Raw genomic sequence first — 13,868 nt, 5'->3', positions numbered from 1 at the left:
GAGATAGCTGGGTCAAATGGTAGGTCCATTCCAAGTTTTCTAAGGAATCTCCACACTGCTTTCCAGAGTGGCTGCACTAATTTGCAGCCCCATCAGCAATGTATGAGTGTACTTTTTCCCCCACATCCTCGCCAGCACCTATTGTTGCTTGTATTCTTGATAATCGCCAATCTAATTGGGGTGAGATGGAATCTTAGGGTAGTTTTGATTTGCATTTCTCTTATTACTAGAGATGTTGAACATTTTTTCACATATCTGTTGATTGCTTGTAGTTCTTCTTCTGTGAAGTGTCTGTTCATTTCCTTAGCCCATTTGTTGATTGGGTTATTTGTATTTTTTAATTCATTTATTTATATGCTGTGCTGAGAATCGAACCCAGTGCCTCACACATGCTAGGCAAGCCCTCTACCACTGAGCCACAACCCCGGCTCCTACATGGGCTTTTATAGGAAATGACATCATTTCTTAACCATAACAACATTGATGGGTTTGAATTCTTGGCCTGTGTGACCAGAGATCATGCACAGGGAATTTATGATAAGTAGTTCATAGGTGCAGAAGAAAAACAGTACAACACCTGCAAGTGTCATCGTGAAGTGGCCTTTACCACAATAACTCAAGATGACTTGAGTTTATCTCCCTAAGAGCTATAGTTCTAAGAACAAAGCCTACAAGGTTATAGTTTAGACAGCAGTTAGCTGGACTAACAATTGAGTGATGTAGCTACGTTCCCACAGGGTTCAGAAAGTTACAAAGTTACTGGGTACAGTGACTGCAGACCTATAATCCCAGCAGCCAGGGAGGCTGAGACAGGATTGCAAGTTCAAAGCCAGCCTCAGCAACATTGAGGTGCTAAGCAACTCAGTGAGACCCTGTCTCTAAATAAAATACAAAATAGGGCTGGGATGTGGCTCTGTGGTTAAGCACCCCTCAGTTCAATCCCCAGTACCAAAAAATAAAAATAAAAAAAATTACAAAGTATAGGAAAATTAACCCCTTTCCCAGGCATTGGTTCTTCATCATAATGTTCTTATAATTTCATTCTATAATCCAACTGGTATCCCTGAAACATCAGTGTGAACAAGAATGGTATCATGAAAAAAGTTGGAGAGTTGTTCATTACATGGGGAGCGGTGCAGACCTGCGGTCTAGTCCTCCAGGGTAGGCTGGGGCTGGGGCCGCAGGAGCACCCCAGCCCAGGAGTTTGAGAATAGCCGTGGCAACTCAGTGAGATCCCACCTCAAATAAAAAAAAAACCCAACCAACCAAGAAAGAAAAACAAAAAAGCAAAAACTCAAATCAAACCAAACAGCAAAACAGGCATGAAGCAGTAGTTGTTACTATTTTCTGCCTGTAACACGGTTTTGCTCTCATCAGTGCTTAATTCATTTTCCAGTCAGTCTTTGCTGCAGTTTACCAAGAGACAGCCAGAAATAAATGTATTTTCATCATTTACTTTAATTCGCTTGTTTCCCAATGCTCTATTGCTCCTAGGCATTTCGGTAGGGCAGGAAAAACCAAAACTCTACAATTATCCTTCCTTTCCTGAATAAATGTACTCTAGTACTTTGGCAGAAGGATAGTTTTATGTTAAGTGACTGTTACCCTCCCCTTGACTTCCATTATAAAACCTGAAATAAAACTAGAAAAATAAATCACGGGGACTGGGGCTGTGGTTCAGTGGTAGAGTGCTTGCCTCACACATGCAAGGAACTGGGTTTAATCCTCAGCACCACAAAAAATAAATAAATAAATAAATAAAGATACTGGGTGCACCTACAACTAAAAAATATTTAAATCAATCAATCGTGGACCCTAAGTTCATATCAAGCTTTTAAAGTGCAGCAAGTTTTTATAAAAAAGTAAAGCCAAACATTTTATGGGGGTAAATTAATAGTTTCTGAGATGCAATATTACTCTGAAACAAAATTAAAATGCCCAAAGGGAAAAAAGAAGACCCTCTAGGAAATTGCTGAACGCAATGTTGCTCTATCTCAGAAACTTTTGTTTTCACTGTAGTGACAGCAATTCCTAAAGTTTCAGTATATTTTATATGTAAGATATGCTTCTCTTTCAATTATCTATGTATTGAACTTTTTTTCTGGAAGCCTCAGGATGACAATTTACAGAAGGTCACAGAAGTCCTGGATCGAAGGAGAATATATTAAACTGGGGGTTAGTTGTCGATCACAACAGAATTCCAGACCTGTACATGCAGGTGTATGTGTGTGTGTGTGTCTGCCCGTACACAACCACCTTGCTAATGATGTATCTTTTGTCTATTTAACAAATAAGAACTACACACCTGAAAGTTATACTTTGTGCACAAAAATAATGTTTGTTAAATCTGAAAAAAGGCTGGTCACTGGTGGATATTAGTTGAGCGTATTATTCTCATACATTTGGCATAGCAACCATAAACGGTAATCTTCATTCTTCTTAGTCTCCCTGCAGCATCTAAAGCTCAGTGAACACTTGTGAAAACTTTCTGTGCTCCTGATTTCAAGATTACTGCATTCTTCTGGTTTCTTAGCTCTTGCGCTTTGATCCCTTGTGGACTCTTCCAGTTGCTCCCCCTCCGTCTGTCCAATGGGTGTAGGAAGTTTCGAGGGTGCCCACTGGGCTCTCTTACCTTTTATCTGCCAACAGTCTCAACTGTACCCCTGGGTATAACTATAACGCAGAGGAAGATATCTCCCGGATCTACACTTTTAGCTGTCCCCTGCTCAGCCCCGCTTGACATCTTGTTGGTCTCTCACACGGTTAACAGCACTAATACCAATTCCCTCTCCTCTCCTTGTTAATGACAGGGGGACCTACCAGTCCCCTGGGACAGAGAGCTAAGGTCCTCCCCAGTTCCTTTCTTTTCCCTTGCTCCTTCTCACATCAAATCAATGCCCATGTGAGATCTGCCCATATTCTGTTTTTAAAGAATGTCTTTTGAGCACCCTCCATTCCATTTTCCCTGGCAGTTTCCTCAACCAAACCTCACTACCTCTTCTCATCTGGACTTTTCCAAGAGCGTGCAGGTGCTCTTCCCCTCAGTCTTCACCAATTCAATCACATAAGATCAAAGGAATCTTTCAAAAATCAGCTGTACACAAACAAACACGTTCAGCTCCCAAGAAAGGCATCCACAGCCCTGGGAGACTCAGGAGTCATTTCTCTTGCTTCTTTTTCTCAATTCCCTTGCTCATCTTTTCTCATTCTTCTGTTCTGTGGCTTCTCTCCCCTTGCTCAAAAAAAAGACACCCCCAAAAACGAGGTTTTTTTTTTTTGGTGGTGCTACTGGAGATCAAATCCAACTGAATTTTTGTTTTGTTTTGTTTTTTTATTTTTGAGTGCAGGGGATTGAATTCAGGGGCACTCAACCACTGAGCCACATCCCCAGCCCCATTTTGTATTTTATTCAGAGATAGGGTCTCCCTGAGTTGCTTATTAGCACCTTGCTAAAATGCTGAGGCTGGCTTTGAACTTTCAATCCTCCAGCCTCAGCCTCCTGAGCTGCTGGGATTACAGGCGTGCACCACCATGTCCAGTTCTGGCTCTTTTTTAAATTATTATCATTATTATTATTATTATTATTTTGAGATGGTCTGGCTAAGTTGCCCAGGCTGACCTCAAACTTGTGATCCTCCTGCCTCGGCCTCGCCAGTCCTTGGGATTACAGGCATGAACCACCACGCCCTGCATCCCTTGCTCAAATTTTTGAGAAATGCCTTTACTCCTGTCTCCCTGTCCAAGCCACACCCACTCTCCAGGACTAGCTCTGAGGCTGCATTTAGGCTGAGTCTCCTCCATCTCCTCCCTCTGTGCTCCTTATTTGTTGCACCTTGTACTAACTTTGTCTCTCATGTTGTGCTATTTGGGAATCTGCTTACAGTGTTAAAATACTGTATATGATGCATACAATATTAATACCAACAATGAAAAAATGCAGCATTCCATTATAACACAAAGCATTATAAAGCAATACTGTACTAAGTAAATGGAAAAAAACTCACACTTTTACTTTTCATATTTACACACTATATAGTAGTAAAACCTCACAAGTGTAAGAGTTTTATTTTAACTTAATCTTTTAATGAAATTGACCAAAGCCAAAAATTCCATCAAGCTTCTTCTGAATTATAATCTTTCTTGCTAGTAATTAAATGTCAGGCCTCTAAAGAAGATAAGAAATAAATTCCTAAGCTCTGTCACATGAGGGAAAGGAATTTCTCTGTTAATTACTTTTTATTGACACCCAGACTCTAAGCACCCTAAGACAAGTCTAGGAAAATTTAGAGTATGATTAACCAAAGGCAGAAGGTGGCAACTACTTTGGAATCAGAAAATAGCCTCGTGCTTCAACCAGTTTGTTACTTACAAAATCTGTTATAACCTAACCTCTTGTCTCCCAAAACTATGAAATATCTACCTACAAAATCTTACAGAACCCATATACGCAAATACGGTTATGTCAGGACAGAATCTACGGCTACCGCAGAGCTGATTCCCAAACAGAAAAACCAAGATGGCACCAGGAGAACTCTTGGAATGACATTTTTCTACCAGAGAAAAGCACAAACAGCATTTGATGAGCTCATGTTGGTGTGGGAAGCCCTTCCACAGTCATCTAGCTTTCTGTTCCCTTGAACAGGGAGATACAAGACCATTTCAGCAACATCTCTGCCTATAACCTAGTGTTCAAAAAAAGCCAGCCTTTGCGAAGTAACCATGCTAACAGTTTGTGCATTCTTACAGAGGCTACATCTACCTGTTGTCAGGGTTTTTTGTTTTTTTTTTTTTCCTTCTGTCCCAGTTCAGTTTCACCATGTTGTAAATCAAACGTATGACAGCTAACCATAATGGATTTTAGCCAGGAAAAGCAGCCAAGGAGTTGGGTCTGTGAGGATTAATGAACAGGAAAGATGCCTCAGGAGGAGACCAAGGCACTTGTCAGGAAGTACAAACCCAACAGGATTGGAGAGAAGAGTTTCAAGAAACTTCAGTACCAGTACCAGAGGTCTGCTCCTGGTCCCAGCAGGAGAAGCACCAGAAAGGGGAAGGGGGCTGCATGGCAGGAGCAGGTGGTAGGAAGCGCACAGCAGTGAGGAAGGAGAACTCTCTCTCTCCCTTGAGAGCCCTCAAGTGTTTGGGTTGTACCAGTCACAAATGCACTGGATTGACAGGTTTCTGATTTTAATGCAAATGCATGTTGGTAGGAACCTGTCTCATTCATACCCCAGTCCCAAATACTTATTTAGAATAAATCAGTCCTTCCACAGATTGAACTCTGGGGATAAGGACTGGGAATATCTACTGGTCAAATTTCATTTGATTTGTTTCACAAATGTCTACAGTTCTGGGTTAGAGGTGGAGCTCAGGGGGAAAGCACTTGTCTGGCAAGCATGAGGCTCTGGGTTTGATCCTCAGCACCAGGAAAAAAAGAGTCCACGCTTTCTAAGAGTGAGGCTCCGCCACTTCACAGACAGAAAGAGCGGAAGAGGACAAGGTGGGGCCGCAGACAGCCGGAGGAGACATGGAGGGCAACGGGGTCGGGAGGGCAACGGGGCCACGGTCAGGAGTGGGGGGGATGACAAGAGAGTGGGAAAGGAAAGGCAGGAAGACAGCCCAGGAGGGAGGTGATCAGGAAAAAAGGCGCTGTCAGCTTTCTGACTCTTCCTAAGGTGCCAGAGGCAGGATCGCAGCAAAAGTTCTGTTCAAGTTCTTGTAAATCCTGATAATAGTACAAGACCGTCAGCCTTCTTCCTCTCCATGTTGGTCTAGCACCTGACAGACTTCCACTGAAAGGAGGAGGGATTTGGAAAACGGATGAGCATTTCCTGTGTGATGCTCTTTAGAGCGCTGTCACCTCCATCCCCCTCCAGCACCACTATCCCTTGCAACAAGGACCAAGTCCCCTCATTCTGTCTGTCCTTGTGGGCCCTTCGCAAATAAAGAATTTCTAAGCTGGGTGCAGTGGTGCACGCCTGTGATCCCAGTGGCCTGGGAGGCTGAGGCAGGAGGATCGCGAGTTCAGTCAGCCCCAGCAACTCAGCAAGGCCCTCAGCAACTTAGTGAGACCCTGCCTCAAAATAACATCTAAAAAGGAGCTAGGGATGTGGCTTGCTGGTTAAGCACCCTGGGTTCAACCCCCAGTACAAAAAGTACAAAACAAAGATTTCTATTCCTTAGACATGCAGCTGTGGCGGTAGGACACATCCTCTATTCCTCTGCTCTCTGCGTGAGGCGGACATGGCGCTGAGCTCACTGCCTCTACCCGGAGGTCAGCTGTGTGCTCTCTTCTCTAGGTGGATCACCTTGTATGGGTCCCTTCACCAAGGGAAGACTCAATAAAGGGTGCTGACTGACGGGGAGGAGGGAGTGGAGATTGACCTGCCCGATAACGAGGAGAGTCGGGGCAGCAAGGGCACAACAGGAAAGGACATGGGGAAAGTTTTTGGTTTGTTTTTGGTACCAGGGATGGAACCCAGGAGCAGTCGACCACTGAGTCACATCTCAGTCCTTTTTTAAAATTTTTTATTTTGAGATAGGGTATCACTGTGTTGCTTACAGCCTTGCTAATTTGCTGAGGCTGGCCTTGAATTTGTGATCCTCCTGCCTCAGCCTCCTGAGTCCCTGGATCATAGGCATATAGCCACCATACCTGATTCAGCCATTTTAATTTTTCACAAATGTAGGACTTAGCTCAAAAGTCAGCGTACCGGAGAGGCCTTGCTGACACTGCAGCTATGGCAGCATGTACACACACCAATCCCCTCAGTAGACATTTTCTTTTCATCTCTCAAAAGTATCCCCTAGGGTGGGATTGTGGTTCTGTTCAAGTGAGCTTAAGTTGGTTTTCCTTTCTTAGCAGAAATATTCCAAATTCTACTCTAACAAGCCCCCTGACCCTGTTTAATTTTTCTTAATACTTAAAGTCACATGAAAATCAGGTATGCATCTGTCTACTGTCTCCTCTTTCCCAACAGAATGTGAGGCCCACAGCGCTGTCCTCGGCGGTCACCATAATGTTAGGACATACACAGGCAAATACTGGTTGGCTGACTGAACATCCTCCGGCCTCCTCACACCGCTTCCCCCAGAGTTCATCCCACCAAGTGATTTGTTCGGGGTGGACTTCATTTTCTTTTCTAGCCAAAAACATGATTTAAAAAACTCTTTCTGGATTGTTCCAGTGTAATCCTTGCAGATTTTTAGGGCAGCAAAGTTTGATGCGTTTGATCATGCAATCTTCTCACATAAGAGTTGGCTGGAGTTGTTTTTGTTTATTTTTGCAGTGTGGGGATCTAAGTCAGGGCCTGGTGCAAGCGAGGAGAGTGCTCTACCACTGAGCTGGCTGATTTTTAAAAATATTATTCTTTTAATTCTTAGGGCATGACTGCGTTTCACATTTCAGAACCTCTGTTGTAAATGTAACATGAGCACATCATGTTCAGAGGTGGAGGTATTTGAAATGACCTACAGCAAACACTGGCTGGCTCACTAGAATGTTCAGGGAAGGGACCCAGCAGTGAATTTTTTGGCATTTACTCGTCCACTAATAGATATCATTTGTTAATAAACATCAATTATAGGGAATAACTTAAAGAAATTTGATATTACCTTTAAAGATTGTCTCTTAGTCACGTAATTCTCAGACTGAAGCAATTTCTCGTAGTCTTCAAAAATCTAATGAAAAGAAAATAAATATTAGAATGGACCAGCAGTGGTGTGTTCTCCGCGTTAGGCTCTCTGTATTCAGGAGGCTATAGCGCTTTGTACCTCTGTGTACTTAGCCAGGGCGGTCACGATGTCCACAGGGTGGTCTTACCATTTCATTGCCCTTCCCTGCACAGGAAGACACTGAGGGAGAGGGAAGCCAAGTGACATAGTAGACACACCTTTCTATTTTATCTTAGTTCTGCAAATTAGAAATTGAGTCAAAGAATGGAATAATTCCGAGTCCTCCCAATAAATAATTTTGATTAAACATCTGTTAAAAGTTGCAAGATAACTCATTTTAAAGAAATCTATCTATGTAACTTGGTAGCTACAGGTCCACAAACAATTTGGGAAAAGATTAAATACACTTTGGGCTTCCCTTGGCTCAGAAAGGACAGAATTGTCAAATTCATAGTGTGAACGAGCCAGGCGTGGGTGATCCTTGCAGCTTGGTGGCCATGCTAACCCCACCTGGCCTCTCTAGAGCATTTCCACTCTCGCCAGAAACTATGGACACGGGTCTTGAGGTCCTCCTATGTCCTGATGTGCTCATTAAGTGTGGTTAGTCCAAACTGCAATGTGCTTTAAATATAAAATATATACCAGATTTTGAAGATTGAGTATGAAAGAAAGTAAAATAGTTCTGTCATTTTTTAAATATTGACTGTATATTAAAATAACATTTTTCATTTTCTGGATTAAATGAATTTATAAAATCAATCTTACCCCTTTCATCTTACTACATTTGGGTGTGGCTAACTAGAAAACGTTAAGTTACATAGTGGCTGCAGGCACTGTGTTTCAACAGGACAGTGCTGAACCAACACCTGAGCAAAACTTGTAAAGCTTTGCTTCCAGATCTGTGCTCTGTTCTACTTAATCATGCTGTTTCCACCACTAATGTATGTACCAAAGGAATGGCTGCTCTTGCACCGATCTGTCCATTCAGCATTGACAGAATACCACCCAACTCATGGCACTGGATAAGGCATTAGGGGTTAACCAATAATAATAAAAGTTAACACTGAGAGCTCACCATGTCCTGGGCTAAAACTTTAAACCTTGTCAAATTCCATCAACAGCCCTATGAGGTTGGGGTATTGCTATCTTCATTTTGCAGCAGGTGGCAGGAACTTGCCCAGAGAAACAGTCAGTAAAGAGGGAGACTGGGTCTTGAAGCCAGGGGAGACTGAGGACTCAGTTCTACAGATAAGATTCCTGCCTTTTAGGGAGCTCAAGGGCCAGCCAGAAAGATCCAGGCACACCACAATGATACGAAGGGAAAAATGAGGAGAGGAGATTATATGTGTGTTTGGGGAGGAAGGAGGAGATTATGGAAAGCTTCCCAGAAGAGTGACATGTCAGCGAGATCCCAAAGGTATGAGCAGGATCCACAGTGAGAGAAAGGACTTGGAAGATAGAAATACTATTTCTGTCATTTCTCCTAGTAAATTATCAACCAAATAAAGGGTAGATGCTTTTCCATTTAGAGTTAACCGCCACCTCTTAAGAATAACATGAATCTTTGTGTGTGTGTGCATGTGTGTGTTTTGGGGATGGAACCAAGGACCTCAAGCATGGTAGGCAATTGGTCTACTGCTGAGCTACACCCCCAGTTCCTGTGTTTTCTTAGTGTAAGATCAAAGCAGGCAAGGTAGTGATCATTTCTTGGAGCTCTAGAGTACAAAAGGAAGAAATGTAAACAATGAAAAATTCCTGACTTCCCAGAAACCTCAGTTTTCCATAAATCGACCAGGGGTATGTTGAGTGTGGTTGATGTCACTTGCAAATGATAAATAAGGGTGATGCTCCAAGATCTAGGAGGGAGAAAGAGGAGGAGGAGGTGAAGTCTTAAAAAATGATTTCTACTTACAGTGTCATAATTCTGCTCTAAGAAGTCTGCTACCAACACTTTATGTCTGGTTAGTAAATCCTAGAAAGAAAAAACCAAGCAAAACAAAATTATTAGGGCTAATAAATTCAACAACTTATTACATTTAAAACCAGTCTTTCCCCTAAGGCTTGATAATTTCACTTATTTGAAATACATGTAAAAGTCGCAAAAATTTTTTTCATTTACAAAATATTTCCATTTCTATTTTAAGATGTGAAATACCAGTTTGCTTCAGGTTAAAAGCAACAACAATAAAACACCTAGTATTAAATCTAGTGTATTAAATTAATATTTTGTTAAATTTATCATAGAAATAATTTAACTGATAAAACAAATGGCACCTAACAGTTTATAGTATTTCTTATGATATAATAAAGTTTATGATTTTTTTTGGTATGTGTATGGGGTGCTGGGGATTGAACCCAGAGGTACATTACCCTTGAGCTACATCCCCAGCCCATTTTACTTTTGGAAACAGGGTCTCCTAAGTTGCTGAGGTTGGCCATGAACTTGGTGATCCTGCTGCCTCAGTGTACTGAATCATGGGGATTACAGGCGTGTGCCACAACCTGTAACTAATGTTTTCAGTAATGATCTTCTTTTCTTTTTTGGAGACAGTATCTTGGTATGGTTGCTCACACTGGCCTTGAATTGACAGTTCAAATGATCCTCCCACCTCATTCTCCAAAGTGTTGGAATTATAGATATATATAGTCTCACACACACACACACACACACACACATTTTAAACAAGTATTTGGAATGATTTAAAATCTCATCTCACAAATTAATGTAACAGATTTTCGAGGATGTTAACCTTTCATTTTCTTCCTAACCACTTTTAAACAGAGGTGCCTCAGACCCCCGGAAGCATAGCAATGACATTTAACAGTGTCATCTCAGTACTGTTCTGCTCTCAGGAAAATGGCCGTGAGGCATAGTGCAAGTCACTGGGTCACACACTGCATTCTTTCAAAGTTGAAGAGAAACAGCCCTACCCTATTACAGACAGGAATGTGCAGAACATGGAACTTTTGATTGTCTTCAACTCACACCCAAATTATATCTTTATTTCACCTTCATGTTGAAAGAAAACAAGCCTTACCCAATCCCTTTCATGTGCTGAATTTAACTAAGAACAACAAGAATTTAAAAGTTTTCCAAAATAAATTCTTATATTTTAATACATATTTAATTAAAACTTCCTTGGAGCACGTGGAAGATACACAGCAACCTCACAGGGAAAAGGCAGGTAACAACTCTGGCAAATCCACCTATTATTATTATTATTATTATTATTATTATTATTATTATTATTGTTTTGGTATTAGGGATTGAACCCAGGTGCTTAACCACTGAACCACATCCCCAGCCCTTTTTGTATTTTATTCAGAGACAGGGTCTCACTGAGTTGCTTAAGATCTCATTAAGTTGCCGAGGCTGGCTTTGAACTTGAGATCCTCCTGCCTTAGCCTCCCAAGCCTGCAAACCCACCTATTTTATTTTATTTTTTTAGTTGTTGATGAACCTTTATTTACTTATTTATATGCGGTGCTGAGAATCGAACCCAGTGCCTCAAATACTAGGCAAACCCTCTACCACTGAGCCACAACCCCAGCCCCCACCTATTTTTAATAACAAGAAAAAGTAAAACATTTAAAAGCATTTTGCCCTAATTTGGTGGTTAAAAAAAAAAGACAAATATATCAATGTGTACAACATGATGTTCTGAAATATGTATACACTGTGGAATGGCTGGTTATGATCTGTGTGTTTTTTTTTTTTTTGGTGGTGGGGGCTAACAGTGCTGGGGATCACCCCCAGTCCTTGGTCTCGATCTTAAACGTCCCCCAAAGGTCCTGTTTTGGAGGCTTGGTGTCCAGCCTGTGGAGCTGCGTGGAGGTGGTGGGAGGTTTTCGATTTGAGAAGAGGTCTTGCCACGTTGCTGTTCTGGATCTCCCACGCTCAGGCCACCTGCTGGCCTGGCTGGTGGGGCAGGCGCGCAACACCTTAGGGGCTCGGGTGGCGGAACCTTTACGAGGTGGGCCTAGGCGGAGGAAGTTGGGTCACCGGAACTGCCCTAGAAGGGCCACTGGGAGGCCGCCCTTCCTCTCTCTCTGCCTTTGCTTCCCCGCCACCCCAAGCCGAGCAGGTTTGCTTCCCAAACGCTCCCCATCAGGGTGTCCTGCGGTGCATGCTGCCGTCCATGCATTGCCATTTCCAAAACCGTGAACCAAAATAAATAAGTTTTCAGTTGTTTATTTCAGGTATTTTTGTCACAGCTATAGAAAGCTAACTAGCGTATATGTTACCTTGCATATTTATTTTGTGGTAAGAACATTTAAAATCTACTTTCAGTGATTGTCTAACTACAATACATTGTTACTAACTATAGTTGCCATGGTGTACAGTGGATCTTTTGAATTATTCCTAACTGAAATTTTGTATCCTCTGACCAATATCTGCCCCCAGTAATGACCATTCTACTTTCTGCTTCTGAGTTCAACTTTTTTAGATCTCACATACAAATGAGGTCATACTATGTGCCATTCTGTGCCTGAGTTAATTTCACTTAACATAATGTCCTCCAGGTTCATTCATGTCACAAATGACAGAATTCCCTTTTTATGGCTGAGTAGTATTCCATTATGTGTATGTACCACATTTTTTTATCCATTCATCTATTGTTGGACACGTAAGTTGATTCCATATCTTGGATATTGTAAATAATGCTGTAATTTTTCAACATTTTCTTTGGATATACACCCAGGAGTGGAAATGCTGAATCACATGGCCATTCTATTTTATATTAAAACAATAATTACATGAATACAGTAATAACAATTAGCTTCTTACTGTTTTCCTTAATGGTGAGGTAATTTACATTTTCTACCAGTACTTTGCGAAGATTTCCTTTTCTCCACATCCTTGAGAGCACTTCTTTGATCTTTTTTGTAATACAAAAAACAGATGTGAAGAGATAATCTCAAGGTTTTACAATTTTCAATTAAAAAAATGTGAGACCAGTCCTTAATTTCCTACTACTCATCATTACACAATTCAACCTTTACATCCATCTTTGAAAATGTTGGTCCTTTTTTCCCTATTGGACCAGAGCATTCAGAACTGTCTGGAACTAGAAAATGAGAAACCCTCTACAGGGGTTCCAAGCCTGCCTGGGGTCTTAATTCAAATGAGTTCCTGTATCAGGATCCCTGAGAAGGTAAGGTAGTTCTACAGTTTTCAGGGGTCCCTGAAAGGATATTTAGGATGCCTAGCTTTCAGTTATCCCTCCCCTAATTTTGTAAGAGTCCTGTGAAAGTATCAGGGATTTTCTTAGCTGACTAGGGGTAGAAGAGGTCATCGTTATGGGCTGCAGCAGACACTGTGGACTGGGGTATCTCCACCTGTTAATTGAGAGTGAAGACTGGGTTCTTCCACAGCTGCGACACATCACTGCTCCTGGAAAGGTCATTATGCATTAGTATTATCCCAAAGAAAGGGGAATCCGGGAGTTCTTTTACAACCAGAACTCTCAAATTCCAAAGGGAAAAAAAAATTGAAATAACTTAAAAATCCAGTAACAGGCAAATATAATATGACAGAGTAAAATTCTTCTAGCATATAGCAGATGTATGCACAAAACTGGAGGACTCACCATGTAAATATGCTGTGTACACATGATACCAGATAAATATTTATAGGTCGTATAACTGAGTGTGGGGGGAGAACCTCACAAAAGACTAGCTAGACTCCTACCCAAGCAGAAAAAAGCAGAAAACTGGAAAGGGGGGAAAAAAAGGTCAAATTTTAAAGAATTTAACATTTTTGTAAATGTTTGAAACACAATATTCTTTCATCCCACCTCCTAATTATGCTGGTCTGACGGGCTAAGTTATGCACAGTATAACTATCATGCCAAAAAAATCTGACACCGACATTTTTGGTAAATTCTGCTTGGGAGAACCTTGGGGTGGCTTGACAGAGGTACTCAATTGCAGGGACGTGAGGCTGATGAGCCAGTGGCAGATGCCATTATTGAGGGCTTACAAAGTGCTGGGGATTGTGCCAGGCACTTGACACATGTTATTTCTAATCTTCCCAACAACTCTGTAAGGCAGGGATTATTTTATTCATTTCACAGAGGAGGAAAGTGAAACTCAAAGGTTAACTAATTTGCTCAAGGTCATACAGCTGATCAAGTGACCGAGCGAGATGGAATTCAAAACACTTCAATTACATAGGTTCTTAAAGGAAAGGATGA

The 13,868-nt window shown here is 41.6% G+C and overlaps 1 protein-coding gene across 3 annotated transcripts in view; it reads right to left on the bottom strand.

Moving 5' to 3' along the window:
* Positions 1-13,868, bottom strand: part of Cab39l (calcium binding protein 39 like) — a 128,992-nt gene that overhangs the window by 19,589 nt on the left and 95,535 nt on the right. For all 3 annotated transcript variants that reach the window (XM_047552382.1, XM_047552383.1, XM_047552381.1), the window contains 2 exons: positions 9,584-9,643; positions 7,612-7,677 (listed from right to left, as the gene is read on the bottom strand). In XM_047552382.1, coding sequence (XP_047408338.1) covers positions 7,612-7,677; positions 9,584-9,643 — 126 coding nt within the window. The remainder of the gene's footprint in view (positions 1-7,611; positions 7,678-9,583; positions 9,644-13,868) is intronic.

Source organism: Sciurus carolinensis, chromosome 5 (genome assembly GCF_902686445.1).
Source record: "Sciurus carolinensis chromosome 5, mSciCar1.2, whole genome shotgun sequence".
Lineage (NCBI taxonomy): Eukaryota > Metazoa > Chordata > Mammalia > Rodentia > Sciuridae > Sciurus > Sciurus carolinensis.
Note: the sequence above shows the minus strand (reverse complement) of the source record. Positions and strands in the feature narration are given on the sequence as shown.